At 43.7% G+C, this 27,506-nt stretch overlaps 1 protein-coding gene across 2 annotated transcripts; it reads left to right on the top strand.

Annotated features, from left to right (window-relative positions):
- The first annotated feature begins 1,991 nt into the window (after positions 1 to 1,991).
- LOC310875669 (serrate RNA effector molecule homolog B-like) lies at positions 1,992 to 25,873 on the top strand. 2 transcript variants are annotated; one of them, XM_083788976.1, is made up of 21 exons: positions 1,992 to 2,157; positions 5,688 to 5,810; positions 6,413 to 6,523; positions 7,974 to 8,198; positions 12,093 to 12,153; positions 12,562 to 12,689; positions 13,184 to 13,353; positions 13,583 to 13,851; positions 14,504 to 14,665; positions 14,785 to 14,899; positions 15,609 to 15,775; positions 17,530 to 17,670; positions 18,001 to 18,183; positions 19,197 to 19,364; positions 19,816 to 19,969; positions 20,721 to 20,833; positions 21,082 to 21,162; positions 22,046 to 22,196; positions 23,221 to 23,322; positions 24,931 to 25,048; positions 25,510 to 25,873. In XM_083788976.1, exons 2-21 carry the CDS (start codon positions 5,692 to 5,694, stop codon positions 25,583 to 25,585), a joined length of 2,814 nt encoding a protein of 937 aa, XP_083645102.1. In that variant the 5' UTR covers positions 1,992 to 2,157; positions 5,688 to 5,691; the 3' UTR covers positions 25,586 to 25,873. The 2 variants fall into 2 exon arrangements, with proteins under 2 accessions (XP_083645102.1, XP_083645103.1); XM_083788977.1 differs by lacking the exons at positions 1,992 to 2,157; positions 5,688 to 5,810; positions 6,413 to 6,523 and adding an exon at positions 10,282 to 10,507 and having other exon boundaries at positions 8,121 to 8,198.
- Positions 25,874 to 27,506: the final 1,633 nt, after the last annotated feature.

The following is a 27,506-nucleotide window of genomic DNA, read 5'->3' as shown; positions in this document are numbered from 1 at the left end:
TTAATGTTTTATGCCTTGCTTTTATTTTCTTCCTTTCTCCATTGCTCTGTAAAGCACTTTGAGCTGCATTTCATGTCATGAAAGTGCTATACAAATAAAGTTGTATTATTATTATCACCTTCCAGACAGCCAGGTGAAAGAGTTCTATATCAGCAGTTGTCTTGTCTTCCCAGCAGGAGGGCTAGTAGCATGTCAGCAGTTTCTCTTTTAACAGACTTACATTGATAGAATTGCCATCCAGCTATACATACAGTAACTTCAGTTTTAAATGTCGACAATGTTCATATTATGCTGGAGAGCGAAGAAAATTAAGGATTGTCCAGTTTGTAAGATAATTGATTTAGCGCAGTGGTTCCCAAAGAGGGGTCCGGGGACCCCCAGGGATCCTTGAGGGAGTTCCAGGGGGTACCCAGCTAAATGATAGCTTGGAACCAAATGGACCCTTATGGGTCTGTAACTCTGAGAGTGTACAAATGGAACCAAATGGACCCGACGACCCGTTAGTACCGCCTCCCCTCATTTGTACACTCACTCAGAGTTAAATTAACATTGATTTTACAATATACTGACTAGAAGCTTGACTGGCTAGCTGCTCCCAGTCTCACGCAAAAAAGAGTAACTGTGGCCTGTAGGAATCAAAATAAAAATAAAAAAGGGAAAAATAAATCAGCACAAAAACGAAATGTGGCAACCCCTGGGCAAAGAGACCTGATTGCTTGTTTCTCTGCTTATAGGAAGATGTGTGTTAGGAAGATGTTGTTCTGATGAATTGAAAAATGAAAATGGAGGACCCTGATGTAAACAAGTCTTGATGCTTTTTATCCTCGTAGCAGTTTTTGTATTGAGCTGCACTATTGATGTACCCATTCAGCATAGGCTACTGTGAAATATTAAAAATAAAAAATAAAAAATCAATCAATCAAGTAATGCAGATGTTTAACAATAAAACAGTTCAATAATAGTTAAATCAAGAGAAACACACTCTCAAGAGTTAAAGATCTAATAAGGGTCCATTTGGTAAATACCAACTCTCCACCATTTAGCTGGGGTCCACCTGGAACCCCATCAAGGACCACATGGGTGGTCCCCACCACAGCACCAGTTGGTTGAGAGAGACCACTGGATTAAACCTTTACTACGGCAGTGGTTCCAAAAGTGGGGTCCGGGGACCCCCAGGGGTCCTTGAGGGAGTTCCAGGGGGTCCCCAGCTAAATGATAGTTTGGAACCAAACGGACCCTTATGGGTCTGTAACTGAGAGTAACTGAGAGTGTAGCCTACAAATGGAAACAATGGAGTGTACAAATGGACCATAAGTTAACGGGTCCATTTGGTTCCATTTGTACACTCTCAGAGTTAAATTAACATTGATTTTACAATATAAATTGAGGGTCTCAGAGATAGAAATGCCATTAAATGGGGGTCCGGAGACTAATAATGCATGTCAAACTGGGGGTCCTTGAAATGAAACTTGTTGAGAATCACTGCTGTGCTAGAGCAGTAAAAATCTTCTCTCATGGAGGTCCCTGCCTGGGCATATCTTTTTCAAACAGGGGTCCGCGGGCTCATCAGTGTCAATTTGGGGGTCCTTGACATGAAAAAGTTTGGAAACCACTGTACCAGAGCCTAACGCCAGGGCTCCACTGGGCGCGTCTGCGTCGCGTCTGCGTCGCGTCTGCGTCGCGTCTCCGTCAGCGTCGGGAATGTGCCCTTTTAATCAATGGAGGGTAGCTCCACTGCCCGCGTTGCGTCGCGTCTCCGTCACCATAAAATTGAACCGGTTCGTTTTTTGACGCACGCACGCGTGACGCACGCGTGACGCAACGCGCCCAGTGGAGCCCTGGCGTTAGATATAGTCGGACATTACATCTGTAAATAAATTACATGTAGGGCTCTGCACTGTACTACGGTATAGTAGTTGTGTAGTATCATCATCCATCCTGCAGGTGGCGCGCCTTTCATTTCAACCCGGAAGTAGTAGTATTGTGTCGTCGTTGTTGCAGCTCCGCGCCGCGGCGGGATTTTCTTCATTCTGTGTGAACAACTTTGGTTATTAATACAAAAAACTACACATCTGTAGTTCATCTGCAGCTTCTTCCAGTGATAAGGAAACATTATAAATAAAAACTACACGTCTGTAGTTTGACTGCAGCTTGCAGGTAAGAAACATTCGTGAATAAATATACTACTACTAGCTAACGATAGCTGTTAGCATCACAGTAGCCTGTTTAGCTGATCGTGCTGGCTTAGGTTTAGCTCTGATGCTATTGTGCAGTGTTGCCAGGTTTTGCGAGAGGAACAAGAAACCTGGTCTACGAAAACAAGCTCAAAAGAAGCAAGGACTTGCCCTTTAAACATGTAAATACATATTTACATGTTTATTTACATACATATCCATTTGGAAATAGTAAATATATAAGCTCACAACGCGCGTTAAAAGTCGCCTATAATAAGCGGATATGGCAACACTGCTAACCAGTTAGCATGCTATCTAGCGTGCTGGCTCAGTTAGCTATGATGCTATCATGCTAACCAGTTGTTATACAGCAGGTGTGGGAAACCGTAGGCACAAGAGTATTATGTTGAATTGTTGTTACATGATATGGTGATACCATGTCAGACCGTACGAACAATTAAGCACTGCTAAAGATGCTACTGTTGTAAGGAGGAATGGGCATATGTTGCGGCTGTGTCTCTAGGGGTGCGTTCGGAAATGCGCACCGGGAATGTCGGTAAGGGCAAGAAAATAAAAACATGGCACATGACACTGATGTTTGTGTAAGACAAACGTTGTCCTATACAAACACTTACATTTCCAATTTCCGACAGGCTATTTCTGACAGGCTCAATGCATGTGCACACATCCACACAAAGACTAAAGCTTAAATTAGAATAAAAACTTATAGTAAGTTATATTATCAATGTCAAATAAAATTAAGACATGTATTAGAAATAAAAAATATTAGGACAAAAATACAAATAAACTTCTTTGTTGAGTTTTTTTTAAATAAAACAAAATGCAAAGGACATGAATTGCACAATATTTTGTTTCTTATTTCAATTAATATTCATATTGGCAGATGTTCAAATGACATAGGCATAACATGACCATATTTGCACAGATATGGTGACATACTCTCAGGGTCAGCCCACCTTTAATGAGACTGCTGTGACGAACGCCAACTTTTAACCAAACGTGGGAGAAACACTGTGCACGGCTGCACGCACAAATAAAGAGTGCACTCGCGCACGCACATGACGGATTATTATCGATCAAAACAATCCTTAGCGTCGCTTACAAAAGCATGTGTTGCACAGCATGAATGATAAGTAATCACCGACCTGGCTGGATAAATATCAGTGGTCCATATCCATTGTGTGACCTTAACGAGCAACGGTAGGCAGCCGAGTAAGTTAACAGCTAATAGTAAATTAATAGTCTACTGTAGCTGTGTGTCAGATGTTCTGTCTGAAGTAGTCAAAGCCAAGGAGAATGTTACAATTTAATTCACAATCGAGCATCTTGCCCTGCATCGAATATCCCATGATAGAACAGCAGGATAAAAACGGATAGTCTGTCTATCATCCATGCATCCATGAGCTAAGCGTCAAGCCCTGTCTAGGACCCACTTCCTTCAAAACTGTGGCTTTCTTGTTCCAATAGTTAGAATCTTCAACTCTCACTGTGTCATGTTTTGACAGCGGCAGTGCACTAAACATTTTGACACTTTGTCATAGTGATATTTATCCAGCCAGGTCGGTGATTACTTATCATTCATGCTGTGCAGTGCAACACATGCTTTTGTAAGCGACGCTAAGGATTGTTTTGATCGATAATAATCCGTCATGTGCGTGCGCGAGTGCCGAGTGCACTCTTTATTTGTGCGTGCAGCCGTGCACAGTGTTTCTCCCACGTTTGGTTAAGTTAAAAGTTGGCGTTCGAACTTCACAAATAAGTTTAGTATTCAACGTGTCGTGGACGCTATCATGCTGCGTTCACTCTGACGCTCTGTGCTAGTGTGCTGCCTGCGAGCCGGGAACAACAGACAGTGCTAAAAGGGGGAGGGCCGAGGGCGGTGCGGTGGAAGCAAGGGGAACAGATCTTCAAGCTAAAATGCATCGAGCCTCTACACGTTGTTAGCTTGTAGATCTGCTCTTTTTTGCGAACGACATTCTGCTGTGTATTGGCAGTGGTGACTGGCTGCCCGTCAGTCTGACACTTCGGGATCGACTTGAAAGGTTCCCGCGAGCTACTGGTAGCTCGCGAACCCCTGGTTGGTTACCCCTGGTTTAGATAGTATAGGGATGTGCCGATGAGACATTTTGTCCGATATCCGATATAATTAATTGCCATTATGGCCGATAACCGATATTACCGATATGATCTCATTCTGTATTAAAAAAATAGAATTTCGCGGGCCTGCGGCCCGCTCATCCTAGCGCATCCTCGATGCATGGCAAATGGGAAGAAGGCAATAGCGGGAGGGCGATGCGAGTGCTGTACTGTACCCCTTTGTACTGTACTGCACTCATTAGTATTGCACTGTACTGTAATGTTGTCCTCTGTACTGTACTGTTATTAGTGTTGTTATTATTGTTGTTGTTGTTATTATTATGTTATTGTCACTAGTACGGAGAGGGAGAGATAGTGAGTATATCGGTAGAAGCATGTTGAGGTCTGAACTGCCAGGCAGGAGGCCTGCCCTAGAGGAACACCAAAGATTTATGGATGTAGTGAAAGAGGACATGAAGTTAGTTGGTGTGAGAGAAGAGTAGACAGAGGACAGGGTGAGATGGAGGCAGATGATTCGCTGTGGCGACAGAGGACGCGGTGTTGATGGAGGCAGATGATTCGCTGTGGCGACAGGACAGGGTGAGATGGAGGCGACCCCTGAAGGGAAAAGAAGAAGTACCAATGTCACAATGTACATTATCTTATTAAGAAAACATTCCTGTATTGAACTGTATTATTATAGTAAGTATTTGCATCAAAATAGACTCAAAGTAGCAAAGGTAAAATAAAGTACTCATTATGCAGAATCTCTCATTTACTCTGGTAATGCTACTTACTCTGATTACTCTGGTTTATTTATTTACTACCACAACTACTACTACAGAGGAATTAAGCAAAAACATTTAACATTAAAATAATAGCAGAAAATGGCAGTTCACAGAGAATAAAAAAATCAACTAAAAGCAAGAGTGAAGAAATGAGTGTTCAGCCGTGCTTTAAAGCGGAGTTAAATTATTGTTAAACATCTGAATTACTTAATTTACAATAAGTCTACACAATTATAGAATAATTGTTATTTTGATCATTTGCCTGTTTTCTCTCCTAGAGAGCCACATTGCATATTACTGTCATAGCAAAAATAGCCGATCTACAAGCTAAAAATGCGTCTCACTGCAACACATTTTGAGCTTGTTGTTCAGCTATTTTTGCTGTATTTGAAATGAATGAATTGAAATATTGAATTGTTATTTTTTTGCTATTTTTTAATTGGAATCCACATATCCAATACATTGGACATAAACATAGACAATAATATTTTGAGTAATTAAAGCTGGCTATATTTGCGTGTTTGGAATTGCAACGGCTGAAATCAATAATAATATCAGTATTCCGATATAAATTTACAACTTCACACAACGGGTCTAATGCACTTCACGTGTGTTTTTTTTTCTTTAGGCCAATGGGAGACAGCGATGATGAGTTTGACAGGAGGAGGCGGGACAAGTTCAGGAGAGAGAGGAGCGAGATGGAGCGATCGAGGGAACGAGAGGAGAGGAGGAGAGAGGACTGGCCTGAGAGGTACGTTTTTATTTTTGAGTGGTGCAGCCCTGGCTGGGTCCGTCCGAGCACGTACATTGTGTTTGTTCACCATCACGCGTCACTGTTGCGCAGCCTGACACACACACACACACACACACACACACACACACACACACACACACACACACACACACACACACACACACACACACACACACACACACAGACACACAGACAGACACAGGCCAGGGAGGAGGGCTTGTAAGTACAGTACTACGTACAGCACCACTCACTTCAGAGTCCAGACAGGTCTGATTTTATATGATTTTTTTAAAACAAATAAAGTGACAAATCTTAAGAAATGCCATGAATAAATAATTACAAATAATTAACTCAATCCAGGCTAACAACTTCTTTAATGCCTTTTTAATGAAATCTAGCACCGCCAACGACGCCATTAACGTGTTATTTAGCGCATTATTTAATGATATACCTATAAAGTTGGCTTACCGCATATCAAAGCTCTTGTCGATCACACAAGTGAACAAAACAATTCAGAGATATCTCCCCCACAGAATATTGTGAACTGTAATCTGTGTGTGTGTGTGCGTGCGCGTGCATGTGTGTGTGCGTGTGCGTAGGGAGTGGGACCGAGGCAGAGACAGGAGGAGGGATTATGACCGAGGTCGCAGAGAGAGATTCTCTCCTCCAAGACACATCAGCCCCCAGCACAAACGCATGAGACGAGACTGGTAAGATTATTTGTGTGTGTATGTGTATATATATATATATATATATACAGTATATATTAACACTAGGGCCGGGACTAATTGCGATTAATTTAGATTAATTAACTACAGAAAAATTAATCGCGATTAACTACAGATAAATTAATCGCACCTTTCTTTTCACCGCGGAACGTTTCTCACTGGGCGCTTTTCTATAGTACTGAAAACTGGAAATAATAAAAAGTCACCCCATTTTGTGTTGCCTAGAACTGGAGGTCTGACAAAAAACAGTAACAATATGAAGTAAGTACAGCTTTGTGATGTCACTGAGATGTACTTGTTACTGTTACTAATTTTCTTTCAGACCTCCAGTTCTAGGCAACACAGAATGGGGTGACTTTTATTATTATTTCCACAACAGGTATATTAATGACAGTAAAATGTTGAAAATGAGTGGTATCCTGTAGTCACTATTCATTGATTCACTGGGATACCAAAAAACATTAAAAAAAAAGGTTTCTCGCTGTTCTCGGGTTGAATATTGATATGCGATTAAAATGCGATTAATCTAGATTAATTAATCGCAAAGCCTCTGATTAATTAGATAAAAATTTTTAATCGAGTCCCTGCTCTAATTAACACACACACACACACACACACAATCTCCGATTGCTATATAGAGTCTGGAACTACACCAATCTGTTCGTCATTTCCATTCACAGAAATATATTTTTAATCTTTACATTCTATTTCTGCTAAGCAGCAAGCTATATAATATGCTTAGATGATTTCTATTTATATTGGATACATTTTGCGTGACTGTAAAGACTGGTAAACTGAAGTTGGGGAGGAGGCTCCACTTCCGCTTTATATTTGACTCATATTAAGTTCAGACTGTATGACGGAAGCATTTGAAAATTGCGACAGGCTACAGTCTGGCCACGTGGGACGAGCAGTGTTTCTTTTTACAGCAAATTTAGATTTTAGTTTTAGTCATAGTCTCTTGAATCGTTTTCATTTAGTTTTTGTCACATTTTAGTCACCTGGGATGTTTTAGTGTTAGTCTAGTTTTATTTGAGTCGAACAAAATGTATTTGGGATACATTGATGCCGTCAAAATGACTAATTTTTTCACTTGCTGAAAATCTAGATCGGCTATTTTCAGCATGCAACTAATTGTAAAATGACTTATACTGGATCTCTTGTCCACTAGTCCCTTCTTAACATTTTAGTCTAGTTTTTATTTGTTGACAAAATTGTCAGTATGTTTAGTCTTCGTTTTAGTCATCATAGCTTAGTTTTCATTTAGTTTCCATTTAGTTTTCGTCAGTGGAAAAAAGGTAGTCGACGAACATTTTTCGTCTTGGTTTTCAGTCGACGAAAACAACACTGGAGACGAGACTATTATAGGGGTCCACTGGTCTGACTTATGTCTCTCTCTCTCTCTCTCTCGCTCTCTCTCTCTCCGCCACAGGGACGACCACCGCGGTGAGCCCTACAGAGGAGGCTATGACATGCCGTACGGGGGAGGAGGAGGAGGAGGAGGGGGAGGGGGCGGCGGCATGCCACCGTTTGGGGTGGGGGGGGGTCCGGGCGGTGGGGGAGGAGGAGGAGGGGGCATGCAGGGGGGGTGGCACCCCGACATGAACCCCCACATGCCCCCGCACCCCCACCACACCACACACCCACTGCAGGGCAGGTGAGATATACACACACACATATCTCTCTCTCTCTCTCTCTCTCTCTCTCTGTCTTTATATCTCTATCTCTCTCTCTCTATGTCTCTCTGTCTTTATGGGCGCGTTCGGCTATGCGCACCGGGAATGTGGTCAGTTTGTTGAGTGTGGTGGGCGGTGACGTCACAGAGTGCGTTCAGTGTGCCTTATTTACGAACGACCAGTTACAACACACCATTCACACTGAGCAACCCTACCCTGAGGGTAGGGTTGCTCAGTGTGTGCACTCGGCACACCCGGTGCGCAGCACACTGGATTTTAGAATGACAACGCACTGAGTGCACTGAATAAACGAACGACAAGAGAGCACACCAGTGCGTTCAGGGCGCATTTCCGAACGCGCCCTAAATCTCTCTCTCTCTCTGTCTCTCTCTCTATGTCTCTCTCTCTCTCTCTCTCTCTCTCTTTCTATGTCTCTCTGTCTTTATATCTCTCTCTCTCTCTCTCCAGCCTGATTCGCTTGCGTTTCCGAGATTAGCTACTCAGTTTGGCTCAGCAGGCAGCAGACCAGTGTTGTTTTTGGCAGCTCACAACGCGACTCGTTGTGAGCTTGTAGATCTGCTATTTTCAGCATGCAACTAATTGTAAAATGACTTATACTGGATCTCTTGTCCACTAGTCCCTTCCTAACATGTATATTGACAAGGAAATTGTCAATATATTTAGTCTTAGTTTTAGTCACCAAAGCTTAGTTTTAATTTAGTTTCCATTTAGTTTTCGTCAGTGCAAAAAAGGTAGTCGACGAACATTTTTCGTATTGGTTTTAGTCGACGAAAACAACACTGCAGCAGACTTATTTCCTAACGTCATCCGTTTACGTAGCCACATTTGTTGCTTATACGTCATCAGCCAGCGCCACTCTGTCCATGCTTTTTACTCACTGTTCTACATTAAACGGCGCCAGTTCGAGACTCTTGAGTAAAACCCACAGTAAAAAGTAAACACTGATTTGATTCAGTAGTTCCACTGTCAGATGTAGTAACCTGCCGTCTGTGTAGGGTGAGTTTCATGAACGATGCGTATGTTGCAGGGCAACAGCAGTGCAGTTGTCCCAACCCGTGGGTGCATGCTTTTGGTTAGACATACTATTGGTCCGATAACGACAACCTATCTCAAACCCTCACCTCCCACGGGGCAGCACACCTAAACCTAACCGTAACCCTCTCCCAACCCTTAACGCACCCCTCACCAACCGTAATCCCCCAACCGTACCACAGATCAGAGTGGCTTAGAGACAAAACAGATCCACGGAACGCATCGAATCGGGCTGGAACCCAGGCTCTCTCTCTCTCTCTCTCTCTCTCTCTCTCTCTCGACATTTAACCACAGTTTAATTAGCCTACAGGTGTTGACACTAAGGGTTGCCCACCTGCCCTTGGCAGCTAAATAAAACACTAAGGGTTGCCCACCTGCCCCTGGCAGCTAAATAAAACACTAAGGGTTGCCCACCTGCCCCTGGCAGCTAAATAAAACACTAAGGGTTGCCCACCTGCCCCTGGCAGCTAAATAAAACACTAAGGGTTGCCCACCTGCCCTTGGCAGCTAAATAAAACACTGAGGCTTGCCCACCGGCCCCTGGCAGCTAAATAAAACACTAAGGGTTGCCCACCTGCCCCTGGCAGCTAAATAAAACACTAAGGGTTGCCCACCTGCCCCTGGCAGCTAAATAAAACACTAAGGGTTGCCCACCTGCCCCTGGCAGCTAAATAAAACACTAAGGGTTGCCCACCTGCCCTTGGCAGTTAAATGCTAAATACTAAGGGCACATTCCGTGCTCATACACATAAAGCTGTGCATTCCGGGCTCATACACACACTCAAAAATACTAAGTGCTAAATTGAATGGTAATTACATTTGACCCATCATTTTATAATGGTGGATTTACTTTTGGGGGCAAGTGGGCATGACATTTTGGGAAAGTAGAACATGACCTGTACTTGCCTCTGAGACCTTAGTGTCAACCCCTGACTAAGCTAATATCAAACTGTGGAACAATGTCTAGAAAATACAATGAAAAATCTCAAAACTCCATGTCATGTTTTCCAGGCCACGGGTGCCCTTGCGCCAAAAGTCTCAAAAGAGAGAGAAAAGAAAAGTCCACTTCGGGATTTACTGACACTTCCCGAAAATCAAATACCCAACCCAAATCCGAGCCCTCAGAAGTGTGTGTGTAAATATATGTGTGAGTGTGTGTGTGTGGGTGTGTAGTTCCAGACCTGTTAAAAACACAAACTCCAGTCTCTTTAGTCAATGGAAACGGCAAGACCAACTGGTGAGTTCACAGTGATGTAAATAGGTTGTCAATGTGGTGGTGGGTCCGTTCCGGGACCCAGGGGTGGTCTTTTAGATGGGTCACACTCAACAGGGACATTTTATATGAGTCCCACTTCAATGACATTTCATCTTATGCGGTTATAATATGGTTATAGTCATGTTGAAAATGTATCGTGACAACTTTAATATTTTCAAAGTATTCTGCAAGCAACAGTCCAAAGTATATAATACATACTTTGCACTGTTATATAATATCTCTGCTGTCGGGAGGACACCTCATAACTCCAAAATGTTATTTTTTCAGTAAAATGAAAAATATAAAATTTTCAGGAAATTAAGAAAACCTTATATTTTTAAAACAAAGCAATACAGCCTCATTAAAGTTGGTGTTTATATATTGTCAATTACTTCCATGAGATGGGGTGGTGGAGTTAGTTTTGAGGGTCCAATGGAGTTAAGCGGTTTTGTCCAAAGCACTTTTGACTACTTTCCATTGGTTCAATATTTTCAAAACAACACACAGGGTGTTCAATAGCACTGATTTATGACAAACAATCAAAAACCTCAAAAATGGAGTTATGAGGTTTCCTCCGACAGAAACAATGTAACGTATATTTTGTAGGCAGGTGGTCCATTCCCCTGAGGGGGAGGTCTGTGTATTCCTCTGACGTACTCGCAGACGTCGCACACATTTCACCGCGATTTCTTTTTAACGTGGAGTTAGAGTACAGTACTGAGTACAGTATTGCATTCCACCCAGGACCGCCGGAGGGTGACATGATTGCGTCCTTTCTCAATTTAGTGTCGTCTTAAAGGTGCGCTCAGACTTGAATTTAAATATTCGGCCTCGGTTCGTCCCGTTTGTGCTGCGCCAGGTCGCGCCACGCCCGTTTGCGGCGCTCGTGCAACTTCTTGTCTTTGCATTAACCGCTCTAACCATCCAAGTCTGAACGCACCTTTAGGATGCAGGCTATTTGCACCACGGAGTTCAATTAACCCATTTTGGGCGGAAACCCCTTTTGGTGTTTCAAGCATTATTTTCAGGCCTGTTGAGAACTCTACCGCAGACCCCCATACCATCTGAAAATGTATTGTGCCAGGCACACCCCCAGATGAGAAGATTAACGTTAACCCATTCTGACCTGAGATCAGATTCATACGAGGTTTCCGCCGGACACACACTGGTCTGATGAACCCATTCTGACCTGAGATCAGATTCTAAAAATGTCAGTCGCTCTTCGATTTTTCAAAAATAGCAGACCTACAAGCTCGTATCGCGCCACTCGGTGGCGCGATACGAGCTTGTAGATCTGCTATTTTTCAATAGCTAAAGCATAACATGATGCTGACACCAAAATGGGTGCCCGTTCAGAATGGGTTAAAGAAGCAGCTGTACAAGCGAGCTTGTAGATCTGCTGTTTATGAAGGGCCAACGCCGACATCTACAATGACACACTTTCCTGGTTTTAATGGGTTAAAGATCTATAAGAGTGTTATTAAGCTGTCAGTGTGTGATTAATGTCAATGACATTAACAACAATGTCATGACTGTCTTTAATGTCATTCTGTCTGTCTCCATCCAGACTAGGTATGTCTGATCCAGACATGCCCCCAGCAGGCCCACCCACCATGCGGAGCTTCAAGGTATCACTCAACACGACTCCATCTTTAGCCCTGTAGCACTTGCCGCAGTCTCGACCATAGACATATAAACGTAGACGCCCCTTTCTGGCTCTGGAGCGTATGTGTGCTCAAGGGAGGGCTTTAAAACAAAATGTAATAGATAGCATGTTATGTAGACATAGCACTCTTTAGTGTTATACTCATAGTTTCATTATATAGATATTCTACTGTTAGATGGATGTTAGGTTCATAGCTTACGTATGACGTTGATGACTATTTCTAATGTAGCTATTTGATGTATTCCCATCGTGTTCTTGCTTACTGTAACGTCTGATAAATGCCTAAATTGTAAATTGATGTTAAACGCCATGCGCTTGTTTGACGCACATCTGTTGTCCTCTCTGTGTGTGTGTGTGTGTGTGTGTGTAGGAGTTCTTGTTGAACCTAGAGGACAGCGTGGATGAGACTGAGGCGGTGAAACGCTACAATCAGTACAAACTGGACTTCAGGAGACAACAGCTGCAAGACTTCTTCCTGACTCACAAAGAACACGAATGGTACACACACACACACACACACCAGTGTTGATTTCGTCAACTACATGAAAACTAAGCTATGATGACTAAGACTAAATATATTGACAATTTCGGCAACAAATAAAAAAAACTAGACTAAAATGTTAGGAAGGGACTAGTGGACAACAGATCTAGTATGAGTCATTACACTTGCATGCTGAAAATATATTTTCAGCAAATGTAAAAACAGTCATTACAACGGCACACACACACACCACGCAACATTTGAGAACCACTAGTCCTAGTTGACTCCTAATATGCCACACAGTGTCGTAGTAAATTAGTGCCGTACAAATCCTTAAGAAAACTTGGAGACTTGAAATTCAGTAATTGAGTCTTGTGAACAAAATTAAAATGGTAAATATAAAGTTTGCCACAGACAAAGACCAAGTCTTTGCCATGGACACTTTTCGTTTTTTTACATTATGTGGTTGTCTCTCTCTCATACATTATGTGTGTGTCTCTCGTTCTCTCAGGTTCCGTTCCAAATACCACCCCGATGACATCACAGGCAAGAAGGCGGAGTCTCTGGCCGCCCTCAAGACCCGACTGTCCGTCTTCCTCTTCCTGCTGGAAAACGGTTGGCTGGACGACCTGTCACTCAACATGGAACACGCCCCCAAGATCATCAAACTGATGGACGCAGGTAGAGTCTCTGTTCCATCCTAGACATATGATTGTTTTTCCAGTTTTTCTCCTCTGGTGAAAAGCTGGAATTTGCACGATGGCAGGCTCTCAGTCAAATCTGGTCACAAATGTACACTCATATTTTGAGGTAGAGGATGTGAACGACTCCGTATTTGGCGAGTAGATGCGTCGCGGCCATTTAACCGATGTGTCCATTCGATTTTTCTCCTTTCTTCCTTTTTCCCCAGCGGTCATAAAGATGGAGGGTGGGACGGACCACGACCTCCAGGTGTTGGAGGTTCCTTCGGCCTCCGTGGTGACTGGCGGCGGAGTGGGGGGGGCAGAGGGGCGGGGCTCCTCGGCGGCGGCGGGGGAGGGTCCCTCTGGGAGTGGTCTGCCCCCTCCGGGTGGCGGGCCCCCCACCGCGGGGCCCCCTCCTCCCGGGGACCACAACAAGACTGACGAGCCGGAGGCCACCACAAGAGAGGCTGCTGGGAAGGCTGATGCGGATGACAAGGTACTGCCTGTGTACTATTGGAACGGTACCCCAACACAGCAAAGTTTCACCAAGAGAGTTGGGTTGGAACAAATTGAGAAGTTGATAGACACCTTGTGTGGCAAATCTGCAAAATAAATGCTTACCAATAACCAACGTTCCCTAACATATGATTTTATTTTATTAGACGTCATGGAAAACAAGTTGCATCATCATGTCCGTTTGTATCGCGTTAGCGATGTCATGGTTCCGTGGGATTGGTTGTTCGTATTTAGTAATGTGTAGTTAGTAATTGGTTGTTATAGTGATTATAGTCTTGCGTTACCAGACAGTCTTCATCATACAGTCTGGGCCAACGGAAGAGCTGTGTAAACTATAAAGCGGAAGTGGAGCCTCCTCACCACTTCCGTTTCATCTTTACAGTCGCGTACATTTATCCTAATATAAATAGAAAACATCTAAGCATATATAGCTTGTTGCTTAGCAGAAAAGGAAAAACAAAAAAAAAGCTCTACATATTTTAAAATATATTTTCGTGAACGGAAATGGCAGCTTCCGTTACTCAGCTCATAGGTCCAGAATCTATATAGCATTCGGACATTGTGGAATAGTTGTCTGGCTACGCGAGACTATAGTGATTATAACATGATGTTATAATCCGTGTGCCTCCCAGCCTAAGAGTGCAGAGGAGTCCAAGGAGAACGGAGAGGAGAAACCAGAGGAGGGCGAGGAGGGCGAGGAAGGAGAGGAGGAGGAGGGTGAGGAGGGGGAGGAGAAGAAAGAAGAAGGAGAAGAGGAGGAGGAGGAGAAAGTAGGAGAGAAGAAGAGAAAGAAAGTAAGTATGCTGCGACGTCACTGGGTCCATTACACCCTTAAAAAGAAATGGAGAAACAAACTCTTAACTTTGGTCGATCATTCCCTTTAACGTGTTTCGGGTTTCCTCTCTCTCCTCAGGACAGGAAGAGGAAGCGCAGTGTGTCGGCCGACAGCGGAGAGGGGAGTGCCTCGGAGTCTGACTCCTCCCACTCTGACGGAGAGAAGGAGGAAGAGGAGGACGAGGGAGAGGACGGTATGTCAATCCAAAATAATCCTCCTAGAAATGCCTGTCTGTCTGACCGCCGGTGTTGTTTTTGTCGACTAAAACTAAGACGAAAAATGTTCGTCGACTACCCTTTTTTAACTGACGGAAACTAAATGGAAACTAAATTAAAACTGAGCTACGATGACTAAAACTAAGACTAAATATATTGACAATTTCGTCAACAAATAAAAACTAGACTAAAATGTTAGGAAGGGACTAGTGGACATGAGAACCTTTTAGTTGACTAAATCAACTGTAGATTTAAGGGCAGTCCATACTCTCTCTGACCACCAAACTTTTCGTCGGAAAGCTCCGGTACAACTACAACATGACGTCATTTGCAACTTCTGAAACGCATTTCTCCGAATTTTTGTTCTGAAAGCTGCACTCCCAGATGTTGTGACTCTCCGAACTCTACTTCGGAGAAAAAATTAAAGTCTGATCTTTCCGACGAAAGGTTTGGTGGTCGGAGACAGTATGGACTGCCCTTTAGTCGACTTAAATCTTATGGTATTTAGTCGACTAAAACTAAAACATTCCAGGTGACTAAAATGTGACTAAAACTAAATTAAAACTATTCAAGAGACTACATTTACTGCCAAAAACAACACTGTTGACCGCCCGACTGACTGTCTGTCTGTCTGAATGTTCCTGCATTCAAAATTCATTTTTGTGTGTGTGTGTGTGTGTGTCTCAGACGGGGCAGAGCGCCGTAAGGAGCGAGGGAAGGAGCGAGGAGGGAAGGAGCGCGGAGGGAAGCAGAGGGAGAAGGAGGGACCTCCTAAACCCAGACCGCTGCACCTCACCACCTCGCTGTTCATGAGGAACATCTGTCCCGAGGTGTCCAAGGACGAGATCACTGCCGTGAGTATTACACACACCTCTGGAACATCTGTGGAACATCTGCAGAACATCTGCCCTGAAGTGTCAAAGGACGCAGTTAGTACAATTTAGACATTTAACAGACGCTCTTAATCCAGAGCGATTTACAGTAAGCAAGAACAACACATGGTGGTACATCAAATACATGAAAAATAGTCATCAAGAATCATACATAAGCTAAGAACCTAACATCCATCCGTCTGAGGGCCGATTCATACTCTTATTTTACCGCTGTTTCGGCGCTGTAGTGCCGAAATGATTTTGGCTCGCCAGACATTTTCAGTAGCACCGAAGAGCCGACTTTAGGACGGCACCCGAAGAGGTGGGGCATTGGGAGTGAGTCTACTCTGCAGTATTCTATTCACACACCTCTAAATCATCTGTCCTGGTCCCGATCACTGCTGTGCAGCTAGTCTTAACCCCCTTATGGCCCTTGTGCAGCTAGTCTTAACCCTCTTATGGCCCTTGACGCAATTGACGCGATGAATCCAAAAATACCTCATTACCCTTGACGTAAATGACGTAATTGTTTAATTCCCTATAATCGGGGGCTTAATGTAGCAAAATGTAGCAACATTTGGCTAGTTTGGCTAACGGCCGATGTAATCTACCTAAAACCGGCCAAAATCCTCGCGTGCACACTCTCAGTGTTGTTTTCGTCGACTAAAACTATGACGAAAAATGTTCGTCGACTACCTTTTTTTCACTGACAAACTAAATGGAAACTAAATGAAAACTAAACTATGACTATGACTTTGACTTTCATGAGGTGAAAACGCAACAAAGTGAAACCACCTTCCAGAGTGGAAATCTTTGAGAACGCCGTTTTATCCCTTCTCCGTGTAAACAGGCAAAACGGTGAATCCGCAAAACTTATGACATCATGGCTCACGTTGGCTCACAGCGCATATGTTTATTACATTGATGCAGAGCCATATAATTATGATATAATGGAGTTCCTGAACAAGCCTCCCTCCTCGCCTACAAAGTGCTGCTCATCAGCGATGGTGAATGTAAAACCATGATGTAAATAAAAAGCCTTGTGATAGGCGGCAGCAGCAGCGTTTATGTAGCCTAATGTATTATAAAATATATACCATCCCGTGGCGCTTTTGCCTGTCGGTGTCAGCCCAGAGCATCTCTTCAAAATAAGAGTATCCTCTAGAGTATTGAAAAAAAGTTTAATTTGCACATTAAAACTACAAATTAAGCATTTAAATGATGATATAAGACACACATTATGTTTCTGTGTTATTTAATTACTTATTTTTACACAGAAACATAATGTGTGTCTTTACAATAGCTGTAATGTAATAATAATACTAATAATGTAATGTAATCATTATTTAATTAACGACACTTTTATTCTGAAAGCAACCGGATGTCTTAAATTTGCTAGCTCTCAAACAGGAAGTTCTAGATTTGCCAAAAAGACGGAGCCGTGTTGCTCAGGCTTGCGTGAAGGGGTTCTTCTTCTTGTACGTGGGTGACCTGTCTATTTGGCAGCCCGTTATCGCCACCTAGCGACATTATAGCATAATAGCACATTATAGCATAACGTGTGCGTTCTCGTGTAAAGGGTAAGAAAAAATGAGAACGCAACGGGACTTTGCCATTTTCTATGAACACCATCCTCGTGTAAATAGCACCTAAGACTAAAACTAAAATCTAAATGGGCTACCAAAAACAACACTGGTTCTAACCCATGCTCTGTGTGTGTGTGTGTGTGTGTGTAGTTGTGTCGGAGGTTCCCGGGTTTCCTGCGGGTGGCGCTGTCGGACCCCCAGCCCGACAGGAGGTTCTTCAGACGCTGCTGGGTGACCTTCGACCCCACGGTCAACATCAAAGAGACCTGCTGGAACCTGCAGAACACCAGGGTAACACATTTACATTTACATACACATTTAACATGCGGGCCACATTAATTGAAGGTGGGGGGCCGCCAGTTGCCCACCCCTGATCCAGCTGCTTCTGTACCGTCCCCAGTGAACCCCCCCCCCTCCCCCCATCAGAATGTGATGGCATTGACTCTCCAGTCTAACCGTGTCTGTGTGTGTGCGCATGTGTCTCTTTCTCTGTGTGTGTGTGTGTGTGTGTGTGTGTGTGTGTGTGTGTGTGTGTGTGTGTGTGTGTGTGTGTGTGTGTGTGTGTGTGTGTGTGTGTGTGTGTGTGTGTGTGTGTGTGTGTGTGTGTGTGTGCGTGCGTAGCTGCGTGACTGTGAACTAGCTCCGGTGGTGAACCGGGACCTGGCCCGGCGCGTGCGCAACGTCAACGGTCTAACGCACCACAAACCGGTGGTCCGAAACGACATCAAGCTGTCTGCGCGACTCATCCACTGTCTGGACGCCAGGGGACTGCTGTGGGAGACAGACAGGCAGACAGACAGACAGGTACGTGTCTTCACGACTTGACTGATCCATGCCCTTGATACCAGGGGGGGCAGACAGACGGGTACACTGCTCTGGGAGGCAGACAGACGGGTACACTGCTCTGGAGACAGACAGACAGGCAGTGAAATACTGAGTGAAACTGCTAGTTGTTTTAAGGTTTCATGACAATCATTTTCGTGTTTTTTATTTTAGGTTTTTATGATCTTGAATACGTCCCAAACAACCTGAACTTTGAACATTCAGTGGATCTTTTCTCTGTGTGTTCTGAAGCCTTTTGAGCTGCAATAAAAAACAGGAAAAATCCCTCAGCAGTGACATCTGCTGTGCAAATTGTTATGCCATATATGGAATTTGTGGACTGTTGCATCGCAGTCCACAGGCAAATCAGAGCCTAATTATTCCGAAAAAAATGACGTGTGATGATAAGATCAGCCCCTCACTTCACAGTTCACACAAGTGTGATTTTATTAACACGTAGCCCGCCAGAACTGTAGTAACCATAGGATTAAATTGATCGTCTAGCCTGCCAGAACCGTTTTCAGGCAGGCAGGCAGTATATAAACCCAGTTTTCCAAGGTTTATATTCTTTAATCCATGTTTGTATCCGATCGAATCGTTTAGCTGCCGCTCGTTAGCATAACGGTCAAAGTGGGACAGTGGCCGTGGCCATTTTGAAGTTGCGCGCGCATCCACTTGCACTCTATGTGCTGCTTTCAAAGGCCTGTATCTCCAAATCGGCGCAATGAATGTCGTTTCTGGTGAAAACAAGGTTTTTCAACGGCCGACAGCAGGCGCTGTGATACTCGCGGTCGGGTTTTTCCACCAAAGACTGAGAGAACAACAACCGGTGAAGACACCACAAACGCATGTTGTCATGTGTAACATCCGGGTTACGGATATTTGGCTCTTCAAAATAAGGGTTGCACGCGATAAAACCTTGGCAATGTGCGATAGATAGATTAATTTATCCTGGCGGGCAGACTGTTTTAATAATAAAGGTATATGCCGTGTAGTTTCCAGATTCCAACCCGGTGCTGAAGAACATCACTGACTACCTCATCGAGGAGGTGAGCGCAGAGGAGGAGGAGCTTACTGGTGTTGCCGGGGGCAACGAGGGCGGCGACGGCAAAGACCCCGCCTCCACCGAGGTTGCCGTGGAGACGGACGACAAGCTGCTGAAGGTGAGACAGAGAGAGAGAGAGAGGCAGGCAGACAGACAGGCAGGCATTCAGCCAGAAGACAAACAGACAAGCAGACAGACAGACATTCAGTCAGAGAGACACAGTAGTACGGTTTTTTTATGAATCCAGAATAGCCTCTCTTATATGTACCATACGTTGAAGTGTACTAAGCTGTTGTGATGTACGATGATAAGAGCACCCCTCACTTCACACCGGTGTGATTTCTTTAATTTTTATTACGAGGCAAACAGACATTTTGTTTAGTTCCTATATTCCAAGTGCCAAAAACAATGAATCCATTGCAATTATTTGTGTGACAATTAATGGTCAACTTAAAAGTGTGAACGACAGCCCTAAGACAAGAGCCTCTGATAAATGCCCACATCATTGTGTGTGTGTGTGTGTGTGTGTGTGTGTGTCTGTGTCTGTGTGTCTCTGTGTGTGTGTGTAGGTGCTGGACAGGCTGCTGCTGTATCTTCGCATCGTCCATTCGGTGGACTATTACAACTTCTGTGAATATCCGTCTGAGGACGAGATGCCCCACAGGTGTGGACTGATCCACGTCCGAGGACCACTGCCCATCAGCAAGATCACCACTACTGAAGGTAATTAACCAGACTATAGTGATTGTAACCAGTGTTGTTTTTGGCAGCAAATTTTGATTTTAGTTTTAGTCATAGTCTCTTCAATAGTTTTCATTTAGTTTCAGTCACATTTTAGTCAACTGGAATGTTTTAGTGTTAGTCTAGTTTTAGTCGACTAAATATCATACGATTTTAGTCGACTGAATCTACAGTTGATTTAGTCGACTAAAATGTATTTTGGCGGGCCTTGATGCCATTGTAATGACTGTTTTTACACTTGCTGAAAATAGCCGATCTATAAGCTCATGAAATTCCTGAAAATATTTAGAAATTAGAGTCCTGGAAAAGGTTTGGAATTTATCAAGGGTCCTGGAAAAGATAGTTGGCTATGCATGTTTTTGGCTATTGATTTTGTTGATTTTGTTGATTAAAAAAAATGCTTTTTCCAAAACATGTGCAACATTACACAAAATATGTTACAAAATAAATATAAAGCATCTAAGCATATTTTGCTTGCTGCTTAGCAGAAATGGAAATAAGAACATAAGCTCTAAAGATATTTTAAAATTCATTTTTGTGGAGGGAAATGCCAGCTTCCTTACTCTTTTGGGGGGGTGTAGTTCCAGACTACCGGTATATAACATTCAGGAGGTTATGGGCGGGACAGCGACGCTCTATAGCATTCGGAGATTGTGGAATAGTTTTGTCTGGCGATGCGAGACTACAACATTCTTTAATAACAGTGAATGTATTGATGTTTCTCCTCCAACAGTGTCAGAGCACCAGAGGATGTGTGAGGAGCGACTCTCTCCTCTGTTCTCCTCCTCGGAGAAGGTTTCAGAGGAGGAGGCTACCAGGCTGGGCAAGAAGGACACTGAACAGGAGGTACACACACACACACACACACACACACACACACACATAACACATGCACACACACTGCACAACGGCTCACGTTAGCTTGAGACGTTGGGCCTCCCATCGCGCTCTTCTAAAACAACACACCCGGTGTTGATGTAATCAGACCTGCGTCTGATGAGTCAAGACAACATAGGATAACATGTAAAGGACAATATATAATGATTAATTTAAAGGTGAATGGTTTTGATGTTTTATTATTATTACGTTCCAAGGTGGAGAAGTTCTTGACGGCCAACTCTCAGGAGCTGGGGAAAGACAAGTGGCTATGTCCCCTGAGTGGGAAGAAGTTTAAGGTACTGTATGTCTCTGTCTGTCTGTCTGTCTGTCTGTCTGTCTGTCTGTCTGTCTGTCTGTCTGTCTGTCTGTCTGTCTGTCTGTCTGTCTGTCTGTCTGTCTGTCTGTCTGTCTGTCTGTCTGTCTGTCTGTCTGTCTGTCTGTCTGTCTGTCTGTCTGTCTGTCTGTCTGTCTGTCTGTCTGTCTGTCTGTCTGTCTGTCTGTCTGTCTGTCTGTCTGTCTGTCTGTCTGTCTGTCTGTCTGTCTGTCTGTCTGTCTGTCTGTCTGTCTGTCTGTCTGTCTGTCTGTCTGTCTGTCTGTCTGTCTGTCTGTCTGTCTGTCTGTCTGTCTGTCTGTCTGTCTGTCTGTCTGTCTGTCTGTCTGTCTGTCTGTCTGTCTGTCTGTCTGTCTGTCTGTCTGTCTGTCTGTCTGTCTGTCTGTCTGTCTGTCTGTCTGTCTGTCTGTCTGTCTGTCTGTCTGTCTGTCTGTCTGTCTGTCTGTCTGTCTGTCTGTCTGTCTGTCTGTCTGTCTGTCTGTCTGTCTGTCTGTCTGTCTGTCTGTCTGTCTGTCTGTCTGTCTGTCTGTCTGTCTGTCTGTCTGTCTGTCTGTCTGTCTGTCTGTCTGTCTGTCTGTCTGTCTGTCTGTCTGTCTGTCTGTCTGTCTGTCTGTCTGTCTGTCTGTCTGTCTGTCTGTCTGTCTGTCTGTCTGTCTGTCTGTCTGTCTGTCTGTCTGTCTGTCTGTCTGTCTGTCTGTCTGTCTGTCTGTCTGTCTGTCTGTCTGTCTGTCTGTCTGTCTGTCTGTCTGTCTGTCTGTCTGTCTGTCTGTCTGTCTGTCTGTCTGTCTGTATACTCATGAATAAAACGTATCTGATCTCTGTGTGTCTGTGTGTGTGTGTGCGTGCAGGCTCCAGAGTTTGTGCGTAAACACATCCTCAACAAACACGGGGACAAGGTGACGGCCGTCAGGCAGGAAGTGGAGTTCTTCAACAACTTCCTGTTGGACACCAAGAGACCCGCCCTCCCCGATAACAAGCCACTCCCACCGCCTGCTCAGGGTGAGAAGGAACACTCAACACACACACACACACACACACACACTAGGGGCGTAAATCTCTGATTCTGTTCAGCGGGCTACTATTGGATTATTCAATTTAAACCTTTAGACGATTCTGCAAGTGTCTTCTAAATCCTGACAGTTTTCTGAAAGAAAACCCCTATGTTTCTATATCGGTGGTTCTCAAACATTTTCATGTCAAGGACCCATTTGTGCCACATTTTCACGATTTTTCAAAAATAGCATGCCTACAAGCTGTAGGTAGCCGTGCTATGAGCTTGTAGATCTGCTATTTTTTCAATAGCTTAAGTATAACACAATGCTTAAATCACCCTACATGAAAATTAAGCTATGGGGACTAAAACTAGGACTAAATATACTGACTATTTCGTCAAAAGAAAACAAAAAACTAGACTAAAATGTTAGGAAAGGACTAGTGGACAAGAGGTCCAGTATAAGTCATTTTACACTTGGTTGCATGCTGTAAATAGCAGATCTACAAGATCACAACGCGACACGTTGTGAGCTTGTAGATCTGCTATTTTCAGTCATTACGACGGCATCAAGGACCGCCAAAATACATTTTAGTCGACTAAATCAACTGTAGATTTAGTCGAGTAAAATCTTATGACATTTAGTCTACTAAAACTAGACACTAAAACATTCCAGGTTATTAAATGTGACTAAAACTAAATTAAAACTATTCAAGAGACTATGATTAAAACTAAAATCTAAATTTACTGGCAAAAACAACACTGCTCAGGTGGAGGTGATTGAACAGAAACGTTGATGTTACCATCGCCAGATTTAGTTATAGGCGATTTTGCTTCGGATTCATTTGCGGTGAATTTCTGGGGGGTTTCAAAATAGAAGAGACATTAGACTGACTCGGGGGTGGCAGTAAATGACTTAGTCGGTGTATTGTTCTATTCTTCTGTCTGCATCACACACACACACACACACACTATTTTTTTGCTTTATATTGATTTGTCCCAGAATAATTCCTATCTTTGTTACCTTTTTAGCCCCGCCCCCTGGCATGCAAATGTTTCCTGGTCAGCCTCCTCAGCAGCAAAGCCTTCTGGGATATCCTCCTGGAGTCAGACCTCCCATGCCCGGCTTCCCTGGTAACGCAACGCACACTCATACACACGCACACTCATACACACGCACACTCATACACACGCAACGCACACTCATACACACGCAACGCACACTCATACACACGCATCGCACAACCATACACAGTACACGCAACACACACTCATACACACGCACACTCATACACACGCACACTCATACACACGCAACGCACACTCATACACACGCAACGCGCACTCATACACACGCATCGCACAACCATACACAGTACACGCAACACACACTCATACACACGCACACTCATACACACGCAACGCACACTCATACACACGCAACGCGCACTCATACACACGCATCGCACAACCATACACAGTACACGCAACACACACTCATACACACGCACACTCATACACACGCACGCACGCACACACGCTCGCACATATGCACATGTTACAGGTACCAGGATATGGCACCTAATAACAGATTTATGATTACCTGGAAAAGCAGGTAACCTCTTGGCTGTGAGAGAACACGTGGCACATGCGCTGCAGACCAGATAGGTATAGAAAGCAGTGTTGTTTTCGTCGACTAAAACTGAAACGAAAAATGATCTACTACCTTTTTTTCACAGACGACAACTAAATGGAAACTAAATGAAAACTAAGCTATGATGACTAAAACTAAGACTAAATATACTGACAATTTCGTCAATAAATAAAAACTAGACTAAAATGTTAGGAAGGGACTAGTGGACAAGAGATCCAGTGTAAGTCATTTTACACTTGGTTGCATGCTTTCAGCAAGTGTAAAATCAGTCATTACGACGGCATTAAGGCCCGCCAAAATACAATTTTGTCTAGATTTTGTCGACTAAATATACAGGTGATTTAGTCGACTAAAACGAGACTAAACACTAAAACATTCCAGGTGACAATTTTTTTTCCAGAAAAAGTTCCAGGGGGTCCCCAGCTAAATGATAGTTTGGAACCAAATGGACCTAACCCTTATGGGTCTGTAACTCTGAGAGTGGAGCCTACCAAATAGACCCTAACGGGTCCAGTTGGTTCCATTTGTACATTGACTTTACAAAATAAATTGGGGGGTCCAAGAGATATAAAAGCCATTAAATGGGCGTCTGTACAGTAACGGATGTCAAACTGTGGGTCCTTGAAATTAAACGGGTTGAGAATCACTGCTAGAGCCGTAAAAATCTTGTCTTATGGGGGTCCCTGGCATATCTTTTCAAATGGGCGTCAGTGGGCCAATTGGTGCTAATTTGGGGGTCCTTGACATAAACAAGTTTAGGAACCCCTGCTTCAGACTACAGCTCTGACCTGTGGTCCTACACTGCCACCTATGGACCAAGGTTATTATTGTTTTGAGTTGAAAATGAAATCCAGAACACCATACATACAATCACACAAACTGGTTTTAAAGGAAAATAAAATACAAAGCACTTGCAAATAAAACAATCACACTTCCTAGTGGGTATCACACACACACACACACACACACACACACACACACACACACACACACACACACACACACACACACACACACAGGTTTCTGACCAATGAGATGTAACCTTAACTGTAGTGCGTGTGCGTGTGTGTGGTGTGTGTCTCTCTCAGGTGGTCCTCATTACCCCGGCAACCAGTTCGGGGGGGCGGGGCGCGGGAACTTTGACAACTTCCGAGGTCACGGGTCAGGAGGTTACCCCGGGAAACCACCACAACGAAACACCAACCGGTACGAAGACCTGTCTGTCTGCCTGTATGCCTGTCTCTCTCTCCGTCTGTCTGTAATGCCTGCCTGCCTGTCTGTCTGTATGCCTGTCTGTCTGTAATGCCTGCCTGCCTGTCTGTATGCCTGTCTCTGTCTCTGCTATACAGATGTGTCTTTTGCTGTAGCACTTGTCCTAGCCTCGGCGACCTTACAGGCTTATGCAAAGGCTCAACTTATGTAATTTAGCTTTTTATTAGATTTATAATTTAGCATTTTATGTAGACACATGTATACTTTTGAAACTAATTTTGTGTTTAATACATCGTGGAAAATCGTATTGTGAACCTAGTATTGTGATTGCAATGTAGGCATTTATCAGACGCTCTTAATCCAGAACGATTTACAGTAAGCAAGAACAACACCATGGGAATACATCAAATACATAGAAATAGTCATCGATAATCATAAGTGTGTTTTTTCTACAGGGGGGTGAGAAGTGACCCCAGGTCCATCATAGAGTACAGAGACCTGGACGCTCCAGAAGACATGGACTTTTTTTAAAACCACAAAAATATGTTTTTTTTTTTTTTAATCATTACTTTTTTTAAATCCTCTCTATGTCTCTCTCTCACCGTCTCTCTAGTTCCATAATTTACTTGTTTATTGTCGTTTTTATTTTCTGTTTCTGTAAAACAGCTACTGTAGGATCTAGAATGTGGATTTTGTGTGCGTGCGTGTATGTTTGTGTGCGTGCGTGCATGCATGTGTGCGTACGTGCGTGTGTGTGTGTGCGCGTGCATGCGTGTGTGTGTGTGTGTGTGTAATCAGGGAACAGTGCATGTTCAGAAGGACCAGTGCATGTTCAGAAGGACCAGGGTGTTGATGTGATGAAGTTGTTTGTTCCTTTTCTTCCACCTTCAATAAAGATCTACTCTCAACTCGCCTCGCTCTGGCCTCGTTTTTCTTTTCTAACTTTATAGAAGCAAATTTTGTTTAACACCCTGAGCGCACAGGACAAAGTTCTCCGCCTTTTCAATTAGTAACGCCCAGCGCTCAAGACGGAGATTGATCAAAAATACGGAGATTATTGATATAAAAACCGATCGCATCGCTCCACAGGCTGGGAGCGTCTGTTGCGCAACACTCAATGTTGTTTTCCGGTGGGACGTCATCGAAAATGACTTTATTTACTTGCAGTTCACAACGAACACATTAAATTTATTCAGCATCTTGTTTCAACATTTCAGCATGATCAATGATCAACAGTAAAGAATTAAATTGTTTCAGCCATAAGCGGCGGGTGGATTTAACTTTTAGGCTAGAATTGCTTGGGACGACGACGACGCATTCCCCAGATGGTCTAACAATGTCATGATTGTTTTGTTTTTTTTTAAGATAATCTTTGCGGCTTAGGCCTACGCCTTTGGTTTTTGAAGGGACAGACAGTAGGCTGACAGGAAACGGGAGAGAGATGGGGGGGGGGATGACATGCAGTAAAGGCCGTGTCGGGCTCGGGAGTCGAACCCGCGGCACACTGCGACTGTATTACCTGTCGGGTGCCCAGACGGTTACGCGGCGCCACCGCCTGGGCGATTGACCAATTTATTACCAATCTCGTACACCATTTCTCACGAAAGCAAGATCCTTGACCCAATTACAGCCACTGCATCTTACCTTTTAATTAAAGTATAAGTAGTCTGAGGAAAAGGAACAGTTCTGTTCCCCGGACATTGTTTTGGGATATTTTGGCTGAGATGGCTCTGTTTGTCAAGTCTGAAGTCAGTGTGGAGATTACCCGGCGGTGTAGTGTTGTTGCTGCAGGAGTGTGAATGAACCGTGCGGTCACTGGAACAAAGCCACTGTATTAGCATTTGAATACCTGTTCTGTGAACACCGTAAAGGTGTGTGCCTACGTGACAAAATGACCAGGGGGAGGGGAGCTTCAGCCTTCAGTCAGTGGGTGCTTTAGCCCTCAAGCACTCCCGGAGTAAATGTGCTCTGCTGCTATAAATCGCTGGGCGCTATGATTTAATGCAGGGGTAACCAACCAGGGGTTTTCAAGTCGATCCCGAAGTGTTAAAAGTATTTAATGGATTAAATAACCCTGGCCTTCCGCGTGTTAACCTCCTTTTTTTTGTCCCAATGTAGTCGTTAAGCCTACTGTTTCCATTACAAGACATAGGGTCACACTGGGCTAAATAGTATACTTTTTACTATGGGTTTTTTGATTGATGACAGTTTGCAGAATTACAGTAGGAAAATGTATGGTCACATTTATGTTTATTTATTTTGTTATGATTTTAAAGATGATATTTACTTTTGTGAAAAAGTTGCTAATAGGAGCAAGAATGTTTCTATATGGACAAGAATGGACAATGCATTTTGATTTAGATCTTGCTTTAATTCCAAGCGTTCTCTATGACACTATACAGTGGAACTTTCCTAGTGTTTCCACCACTAGGGGACAGTGACGACGATGTTG

This window comes from Protomyctophum parallelum, assembly GCF_964188405.1.
Source record: "Protomyctophum parallelum genome assembly, chromosome: 18".
In the NCBI taxonomy this organism is placed as follows: domain Eukaryota; kingdom Metazoa; phylum Chordata; class Actinopteri; order Myctophiformes; family Myctophidae; genus Protomyctophum; species Protomyctophum parallelum.
Note: the sequence above shows the minus strand (reverse complement) of the source record. Positions and strands in the feature narration are given on the sequence as shown.